This window comes from Hetaerina americana, unplaced genomic scaffold (assembly GCF_022747635.1).
Source record: "Hetaerina americana unplaced genomic scaffold, ioHetAmer1.1.p SCAF_1, whole genome shotgun sequence".
Classification (NCBI taxonomy): Eukaryota; Metazoa; Arthropoda; class Insecta; order Odonata; family Calopterygidae; genus Hetaerina; species Hetaerina americana.
In genome coordinates, this window is record NW_027286069.1 from 117,768,352 (window position 1) to 117,791,219 (window position 22,868).

At 38.5% G+C, this 22,868-nt stretch overlaps 1 protein-coding gene across 2 annotated transcripts; it reads right to left on the reverse strand.

Moving 5' to 3' along the window:
- Positions 1 to 6,055: 6,055 nt before the first annotated feature.
- On the reverse strand, positions 6,056 to 20,684 carry fwe (Calcium channel fwe). 2 transcript variants are annotated; one of them, XM_071594658.1, is made up of 7 exons: positions 20,574 to 20,684; positions 20,323 to 20,443; positions 20,153 to 20,234; positions 19,943 to 20,068; positions 19,748 to 19,855; positions 11,639 to 11,826; positions 7,244 to 7,347 (listed from the first exon to the last, which is right to left on the reverse strand). In XM_071594658.1, exons 1-6 carry the CDS (start codon positions 20,574 to 20,576, stop codon positions 11,652 to 11,654), a joined length of 615 nt encoding a protein of 204 aa, XP_071450759.1. In that variant the 5' UTR covers positions 20,577 to 20,684; the 3' UTR covers positions 7,244 to 7,347; positions 11,639 to 11,651. The 2 variants fall into 2 exon arrangements, with proteins under 2 accessions (XP_071450751.1, XP_071450759.1); XM_071594650.1 differs by lacking the exon at positions 11,639 to 11,826 and having other exon boundaries at positions 6,056 to 7,347.
- Positions 20,685 to 22,868: the final 2,184 nt, after the last annotated feature.

The window sequence follows — 22,868 nt, forward strand, 5'->3', positions numbered from 1 at the left end:
AAATTGGGACATATTTCAATTTGAATTTCCCGCCATATCGTAATTCCGTTGGAGGTCGCGATTGGCGTCCCTGAGAGGTACAGGCATCTAGTAAACAGTCATAACCTCAAAGTGTCCTAGATATAACGTACAAGTGCGGAGTACAATCGAAGAGCCGCTATTAACGAAAGTGTTTCCACTGGGTGTTATATTTTGAAATAGTTCGATTCTTCGTTTTGTACCCCAGATCAACTGTTTACGATATTGCGGCTAAGTATAATGCTTCGGAGAAGTCTGGGGAAGGTTTCGCTATCCCGGCGAGGAAACCTTATTCGTGGAAAGGCGTGCCTGTTCGGAATTTAGCGCCGCACCGTGTATATCAAAGAAATACTTGAAGCGTCGTGCGTAAAGCTGTAAATAATACCAATTGAACAAGCCTTCTGGGACAAGGAGCACTTTGCAACAGCGATACTCTACTCGTGCACACACGATCAAATGTTCTTATTACTATGCCACGCATAATAACAATTACGCAAGTTATTTCCAGTCTAACATCATTTCTTCTGAAATATGGGCGAAATTAACTTAGTAAAATTCAGAAATACTATTTTATTTTTCCGACCCCAGATTTCTACTTCCACAAAATTAATTTTCAAGGTTATTTACAAGTGTCACTTTCGTGGGAGCCTGAAACCGCAGGATCGGAAAATAAAATAGTTTTGTGGTCACTCGATTCCCATTCGTAAATCATCCCTTCGCACGAATAATACTGGATCCACCCGGGGCCTCGGGAGTACCTTGGCCTTGCGATATTTCCACAGGTATATTTAGATACAGGGTTCGTTCCAAAGGTAATGATTTCATTTCTTAAAAGTAATTTATCGAACAGATTTGCACAAACACTTAAAATTCTTCAAAGTACTGTCCTTGGGCCTCCACACAATTTTTCCAGCGACCCTGCCATGAACGGTACGCGCCCTGGAAGGCGTCTTCGGGGACCTCTCCCAAGGTCTTCGTCACGGTTGACTGGATGGACGAAAAACGGGTTCCTTTCAGGGCTACCTTGATCCGAGGGAACGAAATGAAGCCTGCTGGGGCGACGCCATAAGGGGGCTGGGACAGCGTTGGCACCTGGTGTTGGACCAGGATCTCGCGGGCTCGTAGCGCGTTGTCGTGATGGGGTTGCCAGGAGCGGAGATGTATTTTCTCATCCTGATGACCCTTTTCGGAGTATTTCCAGCACATTCACGAAGTAGGTAGCTATAGCTGCCTGTCCTTGAAGAATTAACTCCAAATAGACCACTCCTTTACTGTCGAAAAAGACTGAGCATTTGTATCCCTTTTGATTTGCTCATTCTTGCCTTATTGGGCTTTGGTGACTGGTCGGTGTGCCACTCAGAGCTTTGCCGTTTTGTTTCTGGGTCATATTCTCAAACCCAGGTTTCATCATCAGTGATGACGTCCATCGACCAGCTTCATTTTCAATATGTTGCAAAAGTTCACTTGAAATTTCCGCTCGGTTGGTCTTTCGTGAAGCGGTCGGCGCGCAGAGGTTTACATTAACTAACGTCCTGTCGCTTCCACAGCTTGGAGAGCACTGAGACGGATTTTGCGGCAAAGGTTTATGTCCTCCCCACCTACTCCAAGTGATTCGATCCGACTCGGACCAATAGGAACGTCGCGGGAAATTTAAATCCATTACTTTCAGAACGCACCTTGTATTGCAAAAATTGATCAGAATAATTAAGAGGCCATGAAGATTGGAATGAAAATTCACATTTGCGATAAACAAGAATAAAACTAAATGGAATTTGTGGATACAACAAGGAAGATAACTTTCAAATATAACTACATAGGTTACGCCTAAACAGGAGGATGGACATTGCTACTTACGGTCATTAGCGAGAGAAAAAACAAAGGGAAACAGTAAGGCGATTGACACAAGCAAAGAAAACTGAGAAGGAATCAAAATTATTCACAAATCACACTAGCCTGGATATCAGTCCACGGTTTATGCAATCCTATACATATAGTTTACTTTTTATTGCTAATATTAATAAATATTATCGTATAGAATCAGTATGGAAAAATTAGACCAGAAGCAACTTAAATGGTGACATCAAAGAATGAATAAAACATAACAGATGGCCTGGGTGATCAATGAATGAAAGCCAAAAGAAAAAAAAGACGAGAAGAACTGGAATTATTCATGAAGGCACCAGACGTTTACCTTACCTCTTACCATTTTTGAACAAGAAGGAATGAGAAAAAAGGTAGCAAGAAATAATGAGCTCTACGGCCTCTCAATAAAGAAGAAAGGGGAAGAAAACTCCAATGGCCGTAAGGATAAGGAGGAGAAAAAAGGTATCCGCACACGAAAATATTAGGAATTTCTTAATCAACAGAAAATAAAATAGTAAAAAAAAACCCAATCCTATGATTAAGTGCTTGGGAAACTATCATTTCATATATTTTTCCAAAAATTGCAATATTAAAACTAACTTTTTGGAGTTAAAAGTCATTTGGTTTTGAAATGATCCTGCATAGATCGTGCCGGTGCTATTAGGACAATTTCGGCCAAGCAAGATTTCCATCTTCCCGCTCATTTTACGCATTTGCACACTTCAAAATAACCACCACCACCTTCCCCCATTTGTGGCTTCTTAACAATGAAAGTACCTAAAAGACTAACAGCCCACACAAAGTCTCCCAATTTAAAGCATTAAATAAGGTGGTTAATTACATGATATACAGCACATCATGATATTTGGAATACTACCAGCAGCAGCTATGATAGCCAAGAACCCTCCTCGACAATTCAACTGATGAACAAATGTAAGGATTTGCCCATCATTTTTATAAGGTATCCACGCCTCCATTTATTATTTTCCTTTAAACTAAAGAGAATGATTCAAAATGAAGCTGGTTTCCAGCACCTAAACCACTTCCAGTGATTTTGAAAGATGGAAAAGTTTTGACAAAGAGTTGCCAAGTAATATCCTTCTTTGACTATTTACTTACTATCTTCTGATACCTTGGTCAAACGGAAAAAAAACTCTCAAACAAAGAAAAATGCCCTTGTTTTGTTGTAATATTTTTACTAATATCATAATAGTTTGTCCAAACTCGGTCCACAGTAAAATATTTACACAACCAGCTTGACATTTCCTTAAGTTTCAAGTACACAAAAACTAACTTCATCAATCACTGCGGCTGACGACAAACCTACTTAAACTAACTCTCCATGCACATAATTTATAAACACACATTTCTTTAATGGCTCACCTAAAATTTAACAAATTGGAGTATCACAAAATACTTGAGGGAAAAAACATCTGAAACCTTTTTTATCAATTTTATTGGGAAAAATAAATAGGGAATTTGATAAATCAATGAAATCTGCTGAAATAATACACGCACTCGCACAACCAAAAAGAAAACGTGATGGGCAGTCTGTACACGTGGCCCCAAGAGAGGGTGCTAATATGAATCATACTACCTCCAAATGACAACGAGGTCACAACAAATTTTGAGAGTCACAGGATACAGGTTACCAGTATCTGAAGGAAGTCAATCCTTTTTCTCCAGATGGAGGGGGGAAAAGAGCTGAGACTGTACAATGCCTATAAACATCCTGAGATACAACAAACTGTGAATGCTTCTCCCAATATAAAGCTACTACAAATATGTATACTCTCTGAACACAGCAAACACGGAATGGCTAATTTGTTCCGCTTCATGACATTTTCTCTTGCTACGTGTTAATTGGCCCATAAGTGTTACCTATAGCCAACCAACTGTACTATGCTGGTCGACATTCAAATTGACACAGGTGGAGAAAATGCAACCGACATCTTACATCCAGTGCTACCACAAACAATGTGAGCCACAATAATTTCCGCAACAACACCTCTTTACACAAAAATCATACTTGGGAAATAGAATATACCTACACACACAAAAAACATATATATATGTATATATACATACATATAATACATATGTACAAATATATTCATACATATATATCTATATACATATATACACACACACACACATATACTATATATATATATGTATATATGTATATATATGTATGTATATATATATATGTATATATGTGTGTGTATATATATATATATATATATATATATATATGTGTATATATATATATATGTGTGTATATATATATATATATATATATATGTGTGTATATATATATATATATATATATATGTGTATATATATATATATTAACACGAACATGCACACCAAAAATATTGATTTATAATGGAGGTGTGTTTGTTACTTCATTATCTTGTACGTGTATATTCTGTTAATAGGTGGCTAATCTAGTTTACAATCGGCTGAACAGCACTATCCAGTGGCTTAATAGTTAGTACCAGAACCGAATAGAGCCCGTGGAATGAAAGCTAGGATCCAATATACATTACACACACAGTACATTTGTTTTGAAACAGCATCATCCAGGAATGTTAGCATATTTGGAAGGGTGTTGGAATGTTGGAGGCAGAGTGGCAAACACTGAAGTTGCCACTCATACTGGAAAATGAGCAGCCCACACTTGGATTAAATTTAATCATCATAAAATGTGCCAAAGAAACATAAGGATGTGAGTGGATTTTGTTCTTCATTCATACCAACACATATACACACAAACAAAGTGCATGAAGCATAAATACATCAAATCAGCACAGTACGATGAAGGGCATGGAAACCAATTAGATGTTGCCAGTAACTAATATACACAGAACCAAGTCCCCATCAGCATAAATTAAACAAGGGCAGAAGCAAAGGAAAACGAATGATTATGTGAGCAAAAGAGTGAATTGGCATGACCATTCCAACTAACCAATGCCTAATTCTCAACTCCATTCAATGACTGAAATTGCGAGCACAGAAGAAGCGAGGCACCCACGTTTCTGAGGGGATGTGAATGTGTGAGGGAGGGAAGGAGTAAGCGCACACTAATCCATGGGATATTACGAGAAAAAGGCAAAGGAATCAAGGACTGAGGAAGAAAGACAACTCTTTCCAGACTACAAGTAACCACTAAATAGGCCACTGGAAGGTGACGTACACATATTCAGGCAAAGAGTAAGCAAATGGGTGATGATATGAATTGTCTTAACCTCAAAAACCTAACGGTAGATGAATAGGACTGCCCCTGGGCTGAGTGTGACCTCTAGGCATGAATCAATATATTACACACCACCATGGAACGAGAACACATCGTGGACCTTCTTAAAATAGGGCAGTGACCTGGAGGGGAGATTCTTTGGCTGCCGCCTATGCCACTTGCCCATGCCACGTGCCATGTGTAAACAAGGACATAGTTGAGAGGCAGTGCCGTGTTAATACGGAGGAATATGTGGGAAATGGTGAACAGATGCTTGTGATGAAACTTGAATGGAGTAGAACTGACGCAAGCAAGTTTTTTTAGGGAGTGAAGGTGGGAGGGACGTGCAAGTTGACTTCTACAAACTGTACGAGAGATCCATTGAGCTCACTTGGGGAGAGACTGCAGCCCAATGCAGCACCACCACTTGCAACAGAGGCTTGTTGGAGCTGGATCATTGAGCCGTCTCCAAGACACCAGGGTGGGTAAAAAAATCAAAAAGTCCCATCAATTCATCCTCTTCAAAAAGAATTAAGTACATACATACATATATATATATATATATATATATATATATATATATATATATATATATATATATATATATATATATATATCATCACCTCTTTAAAAGTAAATCACAATCAAAACAGTAAAATTAATGCATAGAACCATCGCAATGTGATGTGCAACTAATCATTAATTTGACTTGAAAGATAATGAATACCTGCCCTGATTTGCTTGGTGACTGGGCCAGGAAGAATATCTGTCTGATGTCGTCCCAGAACATCTCATATAGTGCACGGGAGGGTGAGAGAATGAGGGAACATAGGGAGAGGCAGTTGCGGGGGCAAATCCAGGCATTCAAAGAGGGATAGGCATCGATGGAGGACTTAAAAATCAATTAACAGGAAGATGAAAAAAGAACTAGACTGCTTATAATTAGGTGCAGGAATGTACCATGCGAAGGGGCAATTTCTGCATCACCATTTAATGGAGGAATATGAACACTTATCTCATCCTTGAGATCTTACCTACCTCACCCCATTTGAATACATTTGAGGAATAATAGTTAAGAAATTAGCATATTAGCTGCCCATCAGAATGCATGGGGAAATCATAAACACTGTCCATAGACTAGTTTTCAAGTGGCTTTTGTGAGCACTCTCCATACATAACAAGACAATACACGCACAACACTATCCCCTGCATCCTTATTTAATGCTTGCTTACTTCCTGCAACACAGTGAAAACTCATAATTAACCTCCGATTTGACCAGCCTACCACTCATCACTGCAGTGCGACATAAATGCTCCCTTTACGTTCCCATTGTAGGGCAGGAAAATCAGAGAATTATCATCATCCAATAACACATGCGCACATATAACACACAAAACAATTCAAAACTCACATACACACTTGTTTAAGTCTTAGGGTTCAAATGACATCTGTAATAACATACCTCAGCCGACACACAAGTCGGCTTAAAAAGAAATATTTACAATTGAATTTAAACGTTCTAGAGCAATGCACAAATCAACCAAGTTGATATGCAGTAACATTCACATAACAGTAACAATTCCAAATATACGTACATAAAAAAAATTAGCTTCACACCATATGGAAAACTTGGCATGAGTTGGATTAACTCTTACAAGGACATTTGCATTATAAATTAAATGTTGACTTAGGGTTTGGACAAAAGTTAGCCCACTCATGTCAAGGCATAAAAATGAACGTAAGTGCTCAATTCCAGTTGGGTCAGAAATTAAGGCCAGCTGCATTCTCACTCATGGAAGGGAGGGGGAAGAGGTGTGAGGGGGGGTGGGGGTGGAGAGGTGTCGAGGAAGGGGGCTGGGACAGACACACCTTCGGTTGCGCACAATCCAGAGAGAAGGGGGGAACTGGGGGAGAGAGAGAGGGAGAGAGAGAGAGAGAGAGTTTGCTATATGTCGGAAGAGGAGCGGAGGCAGCAGTGAAGTCAGCAGATGTGGAATGGGGGCATCAATTCACTCGCCAGGACTACTGTCAGACGCCCGAGTCAAAGGGGAACTTCTGGGGAGGCGGGGGAGTCACATCGACCGGCTGGGCGTGGTCCACCAAGGTCAACTTTGTCCCCGACTGAGACGATGGTGATGGGTCATACGTGTCCTGAGAGGTCGATGGCATTGAGCCATCCTTCCCCAACTGCATGGCTGCATTGCTCCTCATTTCCATGACATCCGCCCTGCAGGGGTGGACAGGGAAGAAAATCCATTAAATTCATTAATGCACGCGGGAAGTTTTCACCTGCTAGAGGTTCATGGGCGTGACACTGAAACGTTTCAAATAGCCAAAAGCCAGGATGACAGTAAACCACAAAGTGTCGCTTGACTAATGCCTTAGGAGAATCATTCAGCATGTATTGCATGATAGTTTATCACATACAAGATGCATACAAAGACAGTACATGGTAAAATGGTGATTATCACACTTGAGTTCACTTTGAGGGCCAACTTCAATACTGGACTTGGAGGAGTACGCTGCATCCTGGAAATCATCCAAGTTCAATTACTTTGATCAAGTTGTTCTGATTAGAGTAGAAAGCACAGCTGTACTCAGTCTACTTCAAGCAAAAATTGTTCAAATACTGTATCATTAACAATTCATTAACTCTAAATATTTTTTGTTGCTCTCCCTGTAACTACCTAAGCTGATAAAAGCTACACAAGACTTCTGTGAGTTAATATTCACAGTTCTAAGCTGACAATGGCTCTGAATGTGCGGACACGTGGAGACTTTATACGGATGACCTTTGAATTCATAATACATGATTATCCATGCTCCTAACTCTCTCTCAGGCTAACTCCTATTCTTAAAGGCTTTGGTTTCCTGCTGCCTGGTACTCACCCACTTCAAACCCCTCGCACTATGCCCGAAAACTAAACACCTTATTGGCTTTGTTGGCATCATCTATAAAATGCAACTAAGAAAGAATTTTCTTGAACGTGATGCAGTACATCAGAGCAATTCTTAATAAAACATTATTAGAGGAATTCTACAAGTATATTATGGGTCACCACCTATGAGTCATTGACTCAATAAACGAACTTCTTATACTTGGGATGTAACTGTGTCAACATAGACCTGTAGAATTTGATTGAAAGCTTATAGTTTATCTTGAAGAAAAGTGGAGATGTTTTGCCTTTCAAACCTAATCTATCATTTCGATTAGTATCGTATTATGAATATTATTGCCTGCCTGCAATTATTATTGAGACTGTTCTCGAAGTATTAGGCCAATGGCAAATCAATGCATAACACATATCTATGCATGGTAAAAAATATCTCTATTAGTATAATACCTTCTGGAAGAAAGTATCACGCTAGAACTGAAGTAATAATGAAATCAAGGAACACACACACAACAGATGGAGGTGACCCACAGCATTCATGATACATGGTATGATTGGATAGTTCTGAATCTCATGACGCCTCAAGCAGGAACAGTCAACTTTGCACAGGATACACGTAGGCTTAGGAGTAGTAGATTAAACAGGGTGCCCATCAAACACTTGACATGATTATATTCCAACTTTTCCAAGATTTCTCAACAAAAAGTAGCAATTTTCCACGAGTTACCATCAGGAAGATGACAGAACATACTCTCCCCCCTCCCCTCTATCTTTTGCCCCAAAATGGTCAAATTATTGAGATTGCCAAATAATTAACTAATGATTTACAGATTGAAATTTAAACCAATTTTTAAAAGAGTAAAAAATAACAAAATATTCATTCCAAAACATCCACATATATGGCATTATAATCATACTTGCTTTGATTTTAGTCAATAAATCATTATTTTAAACCAAACAGTTTAGGAAAACAAAATTGTGCCCACTCTACGAACTTGCTATCCATGTTTTATAACACCTAACAGACAAATAAATGACTCTATGAGAAAATAATAGCACAAAAAGAATTGAATTATAGAAATACTTCTTAATTTAGTTGATAGTATTTGCGTAAAATATAAAACAATGCTTTTAAGAATTCATAACTCGAAACATAAAGATATTCTGAAGAGTGCCGGTTTGTACTTGCTCTTTGGCCCTCATTGTGGCATCGTCTTTAAGTTTCCTGGGCAATTGCTGAGATTCCTTAACTTTTCCTTAATTAATTCCACGAATTAAACCATATTTTCCAGGAATGGTGGTTAATTTGTCATTGATCTGCTTACTACTTGAAGTTAATTAATGAAAAGCATTAATTTTTGAGAGTCTGGTAACTATCAAACCATAATCTGATTGATCTCACACCTCACTCAGGCAGTACTTTCCCTTAAGCCAACAGCTTTCCAAACTCAACTTCTGAAAACCATCCACATTAAATGAATCCTGAGAATACTTATGCAACTGAATTTCAGAACAAAATGAGCCGTAAGGTTATCTAACTTTTTTCTAACAAGAGTGTCACCACAGAGGTACATTATTTTTAGAAAATCGTCATTAAGACTTAAAAAACAAATTAAACCAGATTTATGACACAACTATCATTATTGAAGTATTTAAGACATACAAACCTGGAGCTTGGTAAGCATGAAATAGAGTATCTAAGAGAGAAAGATTATATTAAAACCCAAAGAGAAAAGTTAAATATTGTCAATTATACATGAACATGACAGTTGGGCAGAAAAAAAGGGCATCACAACTAACCCCGCCCCGCTAACAACTAAATTGCAATACATATTGAAAAGGGGTACGATGGCATGCAGAGTTACCATGCTAAAGTGTACACGAGTGGGTGAAGGGTTAATATAATCAGACTGAAGTTGCTCATCTGCCCTCAACAAATATCATGCACATATTCTCCAAGAAGGAGGTGTAGTCAAATGCAATGCAAATATCCTTGCAAATGTGCTTTCCAGGCAACTATTCACCAACACAAACACACCTTTTCACGGTCCATGTCGATCAAAGCACATCAAAACATATCCATTTACCTATTTTACTTTAAAAATAATAACACAAACATACCAATGACAGTATAAGAATGACAATAAGAAAATTATTAAAGAGTTTACATTTCCAAAGGAAAGATTTTGCTATTGCCGACTAGTTTTGCTACACTGTAGCATCACTTGGACTAATAAGTTCGTTCTTTCCTTTGGAAGTGCAGTCTTTGATGATGGCTTGATGCTGCTCCCAGGAATTATCACTGCGTGGGTGCGTTGATGGACAACTGTTTCACCCCCAGCCCTGAAGGCATCTTCAGGTTAACCTGAAGATGCCTCCAGGGCTGCTCCTCCACATATTCTTTCCATTTGTCACAATCCCTTTGGTTTCGATTAACATTTTACAACTTCTACATCCAATACTGTGTGTATCTAAACCTGAGTGGAGACCGAAAACCTCCCGCAACACGCCCTTGTGGTGGCTTGCGGGGTATTATGCGTAAACATATGTGTATTATGTACTGTAAATGAACTTCCTTTTCCAAACCCAGAGAGATGGTTCCCTCACCATTCTATAAAGCACACACTAATTTCGCACCACCTCTGTTGAGTCTCCCTAACTTTGCACTTCTCATTCCACCATATTTCATTTGCCCTACACAGTTCGAAGCATCAAAAGGGGAAAAAATTAATATTATAGTGAAATACAATTCAAAATTATATCCAAACTGAAAAATAATTCAACCAAAAGAACAAGAAAAAAAATCAGAGAGAAACTAGCATTACCATCATCAACAAAGAGAATGAACTACAATCCATCTCTCTTTATAAGTTGCAGTAGCAGGAAAAGAGAAAAAAATGATTATAGATGACTCAGGAGTGCAAAATTCACATCCTACCCAAGTGTCACAACATCTCAGGCAGCAGCAGGCAGGCATCATTCTCACAGCAGAGGATATATATATATATATATATATATATATATATATATATATATATATGTGTGTGTGTGTGTGTGTGTGTGTGTGTGTGTGTGTGTGTGTGTGTGTGTGTGTGTGCGTGCAGAAATATATTTTTATGTATATATGTGTATATATATGCATATGTATATGTATATACATATATATATACACACATATATATATATATATATATATATATATATATATATATATATATATATATATATATATATATATATGTATATGTATATGTATATGTATATGTATATGTATATATATATATATACACACACACACTCATGCTTATATACCTGCATAAAGTATTCATAGATAATCGAAAATATGGATTGCAAGCTTCTCTGGGAGTAAAAAGTGCTCTAGCTACACACCAATCAACAATGCGACTCCAACAATGCAGCAGAACTCAAAAAATCTCAACAAAAAAAAATGAAAATGTAGACCAAGAGAGCATTTGGCTACGGAATCCATCCATTTAAATAAGGCATTTCCACAAGCACATCTCTCTACTGAGGGTACAAGACGAGCGATGTGGATGAAAACAAGCCAAGGCTGTGCGGTAGACGGCCTCATCAAATGGACCGAAGACATCTCACTCTCCACACCTCTCTTGCCTCCTTATGTCGGCCTCCACACATCCGGGTCCTCCATTAGGGTCGAGTGCTGCATGTCCCCTCCTCCCACCATACCGCCCTGCTGGTAGGCCGGGGCGCCACCTGCTGGTGGCATCTGGCCCGTGGGTGACATAGCACCCTGCCCAGCAGCCGCACTAGCCATTTCCTCACGAGATCCCCTTGGGGACGCGTGCAAAGGAGAGTGATATGCAGACATCACAAACACAAAGAGGGGTGAGGATGGGGGGAGAGGGTTGCACGTAGACATGTGTGCCGACACATCCTGACTCCCCCATTTCACCCTTTGCCTCTTGCAAGTGCACAGAGGCACTCACGTCGAGGCCTGCTGTCAATCAAGTGACTCCCATCAAATCATGTGCATATGGTAATCTATTTTCAATATGCTCCTACACTCACTTGTGGAAGAAGTACAGAAAGAGCAGCATTTTAAACAGCTGTTTCAGCCGCTATACTCGTTAAGAAAAAGCAGAATACATTCAGAGGTCTGCCCTAGTCATAAGTCACTTCAATAACACTCATCTTTCAGCTGAACTCAGACTTTGCCTCAACTGAACCATTGAAGAGTAGACAAGCCTATTTTAGAGGGCATCAATAAATTTTTTCATGACTCGAAGTGAAATATTAAAATACGGACTCTACCCTGAGAATTATTATAAATACATAAAACAAATTGTAACAAACAATTTATTAATAAAACTCATAATTCTGAAGAAATGTTTGGAGTGACTGCCAGAATAGTGACTATTAGTCAAAAAAATGCACAACAGTCAATGCTAGTTGAAAGATTTTTTATAAATACATAAACCAAAACATTATATTTTATTTTTTGAATTCATCTAGCGTATAAATGAGGCATTGTAAACAATCAAGAATTATCGAAACAATAACTTTCATTACAAATTAAAATCAGTTGATAAGTGCTCAGACTAAGAATTTCTGAAGTATTACTGATGATTTATTTATCAGGGTTGGTCAACTGAAAAACCATCAAAATTTATGAAACTGCTTCCCATTAATACCATTCACAGTGCAGGGTAAAAGGCAATTTTACAATCCAGACACACATAATTATTTTGTAAATTGCTTTCCTCTTCTGTGGCACAAAATGCATTGTTTTGTAGGAGCTGAATTTTGTAGGAGCTACACCTCTACCTAACACTGCCCAACCGGACTCCCCGTTCCCCACTCGTACCTGAGCAATCTGAGACATGTACAGGTGGCGGATTAGCCTCCTTTCCCTCCAATCTATTCCTATTTTCTGCAATATACTCATTAGTTTTCCCCAATTCACTCTATCAAACGCTTATTCGAAATCTACGAAACAGGCAAATACCTCCTGGTTGTGTTCTATAATCCTCTCGATTAATAATCTCATTACTGCAATGGCATCATGCGTACCTCTCCCCTTCCTAAACCCAAACTGTTCATCCCTTAAGTAATCATTTGCCCTACTCTCTATCCTTTTGTTTATGATCCTGAGAACAACTTAAGCTGCGTGGGATATCAAACTTATCGTCCAGTTGTCCTCACATAATATAGCCTTTACCTTTTTCAGAATAGGAACTAAAACTGATCTCACAAAGTCTTCCGGCCAGATTCCTTCCTAATAGATACTATGAATCAACCCATATTGCCTCTTCCTCCCACATTTTCCTAAACATTTCAATAGTTCCACCGGAATGTTATCTACCCCCACAGCCTTTATTAGTTTAATCTCCCTTAATGCCCTTTCTATCTCATTGTCTAGTATGCCTGGACCTAAGCTGTCTTCCTCTACGTCATGTTCGTTATCTATGTCTAACTTTGTTGGTCTAAGTTCTTCACTATACAGTTTTTCTATATATTCCTTCCATCTCTCTTGGATCTTTCCTGTATAACTATTATCTTACCCACCTTATCTTTAACTGTTAGCATTGATCTTCCTTTCTTACTTGCCAATAAAGATTTAACTTACCGTACCGTGCACCAATTTCCCCTTCCTCTGCAATCTTTCCATATCCTCACACTACATCTTACACCATGCTTCTTTTGCTTTATTTGTTGCCCACCTCAATTAACTGTTTAATTCTTTGTATTTCATTTTGCCTAACTCTGTTTTTACATTCTTCTATTTTCTCCTCTCATTCATCTTTTTGATCAGCTCATCCGTGATCAATGGTTTCCAAGTCCTTTTTGTGTTAACGGTTCCAGTAGTGTCTTTTGCGGCTTTTGATAACACTTTCTTGATACTTTCCCATTTTACTTTGATAGTACTCAGCTCTTTGCCATCCTCCATGATTTCTTCCACAGCCTTTCGGTACTCCTTTCTTTTCAATCCATTTAATGCTTCTACATTCGATTTTCTAACCCGCGGCACCTGCCTTATTTTACTGAAACGGATGCTACATTTCATAACAACTAAATTGTGGTCAGAGTCTGAATCTGCTCCCAGAAAGCTGTGCGAATTTATCAAACTGTTCCTAAACCTGTGCCTAACCAAAATATAATCTAAGTGATACCTCTATGAGTCACCTGGTATTTTCAATGCATATCTGCATCTTTTGTGGTTTCTAAACCAAGTGTTGGTGATGACTAACCCCTGTCTCCTGCAGAATTCAACGGCTTTCTCCCCTCGGCCATTCCTCATGCCTAAACCGTAGTCCCCCACCTCATCATCTCTTCCTTCACATTCCAATCCCCCATCCCTATCAAATGTTTCCCTGCAGGAACACACGCGATCATATCCTCTAACTGATCGTATATCCTATCGACCTCTTCTTCCTTATGGTTGCCCGGTGGCATGTATACCTGAATAATAACCAAGTTCGTCGGTTCTGCTTTTATCACTACTAGTAATAATCTATCCGTTACCTGCTCTATGTTGACTACGGTTCTTCCTAAATCTTCATTTCATACTATGGCTACCCCTCGTTGGCTCTCGTCCCCGCCGCTGTATATTATTCTATACTTATCACTCCAGTAATCCCCGCTATCCTTCTATCTCACCTCGCATAGACCTAAAATATCTATATTTCCCCTTTCCATCTCTCGCTTAACATTCTCCGATTTCCCTGTCCTCATCATTGTCCTAACATTCCACGTTCCTATTTTGACTAATTTGATATTCTTCTCCTGCGTCTTCTGTCCTGCTGCTGCTGTTACTCCCTTTCAAGGGTTTCATGGGATGACGACCGCGGAAGCCTTGCCTCCCCCGCTGCCGGGCACGACACACGGCCGATTGGGCCGAGCCCCGTAGTTGCCAGGACTCAATCTTTGTATTGTCCATCATTTAATAGTTGGGAATGATAGTTGAGGTAGCTTCCCGTTGCCTTCCTCAATAGTGTTTTTAACGTGACACCATCACTTACTGGCCGCCCCACTGGGGTCAGATGCCATTGCAGCCACCGCACTGAGGAACAGACGCTGCGTAGACTACCTTTCGTCAGGCTTCTAACCTTCGACCTATCTGGCATGGGTGACGCTACCAGGAGCAATTATTATTACTCCCGCCAGCACAGCTCTATGGGTCATTGGAACGCACAAGCCCTTCCACCACGTCAAGGTTGTAGTCCGGGTAGGAATTTTTGCATATATAAATAGATAAATAAATAAATATATATATATATATATATATATATATATATATATATACATATATAAACATAAATATATATAAGGAGAAGAATTGTGCTAGGCAAAGAGGGTTTCGCAAGGAGGAGGGAGTTGATGACAGGGACGTTGAGTAAGGATATTAAGAAAAGACTCATAAACACTTTGATATGGAGCGTAGCTATGTACGGCGCGGAAACGTGGTCATTGAAGCAGGAGGATAGACGTAGATTGGAGACTTTTGAAATGTGGGTGTGGAGAAGAATGGAGAAGGGGAAATGGACAGAGAGGAAAACAAATGAGGAAGTACTTGGTATGGTGGGTGAAGAGAGGGGTTTGTTGGGAGCAATCCTGTGGAGGCAGGAAAAGTGGATGAAGGGGGTGTTCACCAGCAGTGGGATGTTGAAGACTGTGATAGAAGGAAGAATGTTGGGTAAAAGAGGAGAGGGAAGGAACAGGATAGGGATGTTGGACGTGATGAAGGTAGGAAGAAAGTACTCAGAGATGAAGAGGGAACTGATATAGAGTAGGATGATGGATTTTGTGTTTTGTTAGAAGTAATAATATGTTTGTTTGCCAGTTGTGTCCATCCAAGAGCCTACCTTAACCGGTATATTACCTTTAAAAAAAATATATATATATAAACATATACCTCCACTCCAACTACACCTTGACGTGGTGGAAGGGCTTGTGTGTTCTGGTGACCCCCTAGACAATAAGTTCGATAACCCATGCAGCTAAAGTTGTTCTAAGGATCATAAATGAAAAAATAGATAATAGGGAAAATGATTACTTAGGGGATGACCAGTTTGGATTAAGGAAGGGGGAGGTACGCGTGCTGCCATTGCAGTAATGAGATTATTAATCAAGAGGAATATAGAACACAACCAGGAGTTATTTGCCTATTTCTTAGATTTAGAAAAAGCGTTTGATAAACTGGATTGGGAAAAACTAATGAGTATATTTAAGAAAATAGGAATAGATTGGAGGGAAAAGAGGCTAAACCGCAACCTGTACATGTCTCAGACTCCTCAGGTACGAGTGGGGAACGGGGAGTCCAAATGGGCAGTGTTAGGAAGAGGTGTAAGGGAGGGTTGCCCATTATAACCGTTGCTGTTCAACCTGGGTGCAGAGGAAATGATCGAAGAGGCATGGGAAGAACTGGACGTAGGAATGAAAGTGGGAGGGGAATTTGTAAAATCAGTTAGGTTCGCTGATGACCAAGATTTAGTTTGTCAGTTAGCCAAGGGGCTGCAAGCATTGCTGAGTGAATTGGAAATTCAGTGCGACAGGTATGGGATGAGAATCAAAATTAATAAAACAAAGGTTATGCGATTTTCTAGAAAGAAAAAGGCTAAGCTAAACATTAAAATAGGAGGGCAAAAACTAGAGCAGGCAGAACAGCTTACGTATCTCGGAAGTATTTTGGACCAACATGGTCAAAGTGGTAGGGATGTAAGGAGAAGAATTGCGCTAGGCAAAGAGGCTTTCACAAGGAGGAGGGAGTTGATGACGGGGACGTTGAGTAAGGATGTTAAGAAAAGACTCGTAAAAACTTTGATATGGAGCGTAGCTATGTACGGCGCGGAAACGTGGTCATTGAAGCAGGAGGATGGATGTAGACTGGAGGCTTTTGAAATGTGGGTTTGGAGAAGAATGCAGAAGGTGAAATGGACAGAGACAAAAAAAAAAATCACATGAGGAAGTACTTGCTATGGTGGGTGAAGAGAGGGGTTTGTTGGGAGAAATCCTATGGAGGCATGAAAAGTGGATGAAGGGGGTATAGACCAGCTGCGGGATGTTGAAGACTGTAATTGAGGGGAGAATGTTAGGCAAACGAGGAAAGGGAAGGAACAGGATAGGGATGTTGAACGGGATGAAGGGAGGAAGAAAGTACTCAGAGATGAAGAGGGACCTGACAGAAAGAAGGTTGCTGGATGTTTTTTTTTTGTTAGGAATAACAAAATATTTATTCAGTAGTTGTGTTCATCCAAAAACCTACGTTAACCGGTAGATTATGTAATAGTAATAATATATACACATATATACACACACCATTATATATACCCATGTATACATAGATACACATACACGCACACACACATATATATATATATATATATATATATATATATATATATATATATATATATATATATATATATATATATATATATATATATATATATATATATATATATATATATGTGTGCGTGTGTATATATATATATACATAGACTAAAGATATTAAAAACTCCACACTAATAAATGCCTATATATATCAAAATTACGAGTCCTGATTATGAGCAATTGCACACGCATATAGTCATCCTGCAATCACTTCTATCTAAACTGTCCATCATATTCATATTGTAGCCTTGAACTACAGCTGGAGTTTCTTCACTCCCTCTTCTTTCCTTCACATACTTCATATCTTCAGTGCTTGAAGTATGATAATCACTGACACATTCATTTTTACAACCATAAAATCTTTACATTGAAAAGCCACCAATACCTCATCTTCCTTTATTGTTTATCTTACTCTTGGAGATATTTTCCTTTGTATTTTCACAGATTATCCGAAATCTGTCAAGAAGATCATTAGCTAAAATTCCATACATCCTGATCCGTAGTAGCACAAGAATCAGTCACACAGCCTACCAGTCAGTCGATGATAGGCGCACTTCCACAGGCACAGACATCCATCACCATTGACATGTTTAGGAAGGAAAAACTTTGAAAGCCTCTTCTCTCATCCCTCTATCTGGCAGTGCTGGTTGAGTCATTAAAAGTTTCTCATTAGTTCATTCTGCAGTGATTGTTTAGCAGTCAACAAAAGTCAGAAGTTTTAAAAAATGATGTAATCATGTTTTTTTGAATACTTTTTAAAAGAAAGGGTGGTGATACAGTTATTTTTTAAAGTACATTCAATAATCTTGTTTACGAATTACAACTTGCATATCTTGACTGCGCATTATTGACAGTATTAGTATCTCAAAAGGTAGTAATTGCCTTCATTAATGTCAAAGGATTCACGGATTAAATCAAGGATTAGTGTAGAATGTTTTCGCTCCTCATTTCAGTTCAGAAACAAATTATCAAAAAAAATATCTTGATTCCTGTTCAGCTGACTCCTTTGAGGGAAGAGCAAATCGGAGACTGACAGGTTCTTGCTTCAGTCCTTCACCACCACTTTGTCTACTTTTGACTCTTCGGTCTGCCACGTGTCCTCTTATTGCGTGTTATAGAGTGACCTAATAATTCATCCAAAACAATTGCAACCTTCATACAACTTACTACATACATACTTCCCTTGGAAACTATTAATGAAAATGTTCAAGATTCAGAGGCATAAAATCACACAATCCTCCCAGTTTCCCATCCGCAATGTCTACATTCAAAGCTCAAGTCTAATTGCAGTTCAGCTGAATAATATCAATAAATGTCACACTGGAACATGATTTCACATCACATAATTACATTTTGATGACTCCATAAATTGTGAAACAATGAACTTTAAATCAATTGAAACAGTGAGGCATTTTATTTAGGTAACTATGAAATATCATCAGCAATAGAATGACCTACAGATGTTCCCCATCTATCACCCACATCTTGTAGTCCCTATTCCTCTTTGAGACATCATGAACTGTCACTGGGAAGATATGTCCATTATTCCATCCAGACATGTCCATCAGATATTATTTTGTCCATTATTTACTATTATGCATCGCATGCCTTGTTTTTAATCACACACCCTTGTATCCCTAGGGCACAGGAGATTTGAGAAATTTTAAAAATATTCAAAGCACGATTTAAAAAAGATACAGGTAATGCCTTGTAAACTGCGGCGAAATCCCAAACGCATATACTCTTTCTTACAACTAAGAATAAAACCAGCACGAAATGATCATCAATTTAAAAAAATACAATATGCACCAAAGGACATACTCAAGCAGTTGATTTTCTCATTCCTCCATCTTTAAAATTCATCCATTATGTAATCGTCATAAAATTTCGTTAGACAACAAAGCCGTACATCTACTTTAAAATATAGTCTTGATTTCCTGCAATTAAGGTTTATTTGAAGTACCAAAACTAGCAACGAAGCCTTAATGTTATTTTACAGGTACTCCCTTGGAAGAATTATAGACCTATAGAATTCTGTAATGACATAATAACAAGTTAGAAAGATTTTTCCGTGGCATATATAACGATTTATCCACCAATAGTTTTGCCTACCCGGGACCATTTTACACTACGTTTTTTATATCAACTGCAAATACTTCCAATTAGTTTACTCGGTCAGGTTAGTTTACCACTACCAGAACCAAAATACATAACATGCATGCCCTAATTTCCCATTAAACGAATCAATAGCTAATATTTTATCTATACATTTTAGCAACAATCTTTAGTGAACACGAGATCACTCCTTAATGACACTTAAATAACCTTGGGAAGCAAAAGAGAAAGAAATCATTTCCTTACTTTTTGCCAAGAGCCATCAAACCATAAATCACTCCAGTTCCAAATATGAGTCCACTTCCGAATATACTTCCTAGGCCTGGACACATGAAAATTGCTGGTAGTGAAATACTGAAAAGAATTCAAAATTATAATGTAATTTGAAACTGGAATTTAATATAAACATTTCAAAGTACATTTGCAATGCACTTAACTCACCCAACATATGCCGCACCACGATAAAAATAGGGTTTTCTATCGACCCATTCACTGATGTTTTGCACAAAATCTATAAACATGCAACAGCAAGGAGCTTCCACCACAACGACTAGAAATCCGGCGACCCTGTAAGATTCCGACGTTCACTTCAGTTTAAGCAACATTCAGATATAATAACTTATAGTCTTAAATATTTAACTGATAACTTACATTTGCCAAATTCCGCCGAGCAAACACCACACATTAGCAAGGACAATACCGAAACAGTTCCAAAGACCAAGTCCAATAGCAACTGAAGGAAAGAAAATCGTTCTACATTAAGATTATTGGAAAACATATGGAAACCAATTCCTTTAACTGCACATGAATAATTTCCATACTTAGACCACCGACTGTCCCCAATCCCCTTCCAGCATATTTCATCCACCAAGGGACATCATCTTTTGGGACAGCATCTTGCCCAGGCCTTTGCATCATGGCGCCTATTTTCTCCATGAACGACTGAAAAATATTGCCATGTTAGGTTTGCTTGAGCCCCAATAACAACTTGCAACTCGACCCTTATCGCTTCATGAAAAACGACGACCTTTCTTTTACAAGACGCGTCGCTTTCGACCCTGGAAATACTAACCATTTTGGACGTTGACACTCAACAGCTGACTTCGGACTTAATCAGACGAATTCACCGGAAATAGAGTTGAGAAAACAAAATCATGGTCACGTGCGAGCCGTTGAATCGAAGGAGCATAGAAGCACGAGGCGACAGGACGGCTTTCCGGTCGTGGCAAAATTTCCGCCATATTGGTTCGCTCACTGGAGTTAAGCACGAAAAGCCTACACTTCTGACTATATTCAATGTTTTTCTGCATGATTTCAAATTAAAATTTCAATTATTTACAAAGATTTTTTGCTTCCCGCGCGTCCTGGCTTGATGATGGGAATAATTTTGCGGGGGCTTTGATTATTTGGGAACATTAAGGAATCCGTCCAGAACACGAATTCATGTTAGAGGAAATTAAAAAAATAGGGAGATAGCTATCTCCGTGTGCCTTTATCCAGAGAGAGACTATGTTCTGCATGATAGAATTCAAAGGCTGACAAAAAACTGCCATCAACATTATTGGTACGATTTTGAGTAAGGCCTTCTAGAATATTTGGCCTTTGACATATTTTAGACCATTCCTTCGGTGAGAATCATGAAGTGCAACTCACAAAGCTGAACAATTGAAAAGTATAGTTCTACCATAACGCTAAGACTGTTAATGAAAAAAATCCATGGCTCAATAGTGAGACAACAGTTTACTACATTGATTTTGTATAAACGCCAGTGAATATTGAGTTGATGTTGACAGTTCTGGAAATTGAAAATCTTGATTTCCCCAGTATGTCAGTAACTAAATAAAATGGTTTCATTGCAATACATCACGAAGAGTTATTATATTCATAGACATCGGCTCCTCTTCATCTAAGCAAATGTCTTTTGAATAACTATTTTTCAAAATTACATGCCAGATTCACCAAAATCTTCCATCGCTTCATCCATTTATAGCGGGCTTAGAACTTTCATTTACATTTTATTGAAACCTTCGACGTTCTGTTCTGGTCTAATTGGAATATAATACTCTCCACATATTTCACCATTGTCCTCAACGTTGCTCTGAGCGTAGTGGGCGTGGCTCACATTTCCAATGAACCCCTACATATCAGCCACAATCATATGTCCATCTACCTGGGGGGCATCAGCGAAAGGGATGATTCACTTGTTTTAATGTCTGCGTGTTTGAATGTAATAGCACAGTGTTTGTACTACTTTCTTGCGTGCATTTCAGATTACTGATTTTCATGAAATACTGTCATTCGTTTTGCGTTCAACTTTAAAATTTGCCTATTGCTGAATAAGTGTTAAAGTCTTCAACACCTAGGAATTTACGGAAATGAACTATTGTGGTTGGTAAAGAACGGTTAAATGAAACCGCAAGGAAAACATCGTTAATCCCTCAGAAACGAGTTTTTCCTACAGTGTATGTCGATGATATTTTTATCACAGTCATATTTTCTCAATAATTTATTTTCATATTATTCTCATAATTTGTACAATCTGTGGCCCCAAGTCTTTCAATACATAATCGTCTTTTTCTCGTCAAAGAACTGCCGATAATTGCCTTTCGATGTGGTAACTGTGACGGTTTGATGGATTGAATTATATATTGGGATCAATGCTTGGTGTAACATAAAAGGCTCATTTTAGTTGAACATGGGTGCTACTGGGGTGGCAAAATTTTTTAATGCTCTAAATTTATTTAACAAAGTTTTTCGCTTCAGAGGCATTTTAAAATAGAATAAATCTGAGAAACCATTCGCAATAAATGTGTCTTTGTAATAAACAGACCTATGTGCATGATTACATATTTTTATTCAACATTGAATCTAATTTTAAGAAGTACCTAAGTTGATTGAATTGCTGCTATAACTCTTCTGAATTATACTTCATAATGGGAGACTTATCTATCGTAGTTGGGTTATAACTAGCTCTCAATGACCCAGTCTAACTTATTTCTATCATAACATGGCAATTTATTGGGAATGCATTTATTGTAAGCAGTGTGTTATTGCTTCTCAAATTAATAGATGCGTAATTATTATAAAAAACAATCAATATTAGCTGCAGTTTCCCAGTGGCCTCCTCTGAGCGGGCCTATTCATTATTGGTGGATGAATTCACCATAGATATTTCTTGGGTGGGATTTCACCGGGATATTTGGGTGGCAGGGGTCTCCCGAAATTAATCACATAAGACTAGCAAAACAAATTTCTAAAGAGTGCCCCAGCAAAATTTTGAGTTCAGACACCTTGCTCCACATAATTACTAAAGACTTTTATATATGTCATTATTTGCTTGAGGGTTTCCTTTCTTGGCCGTCCTCTG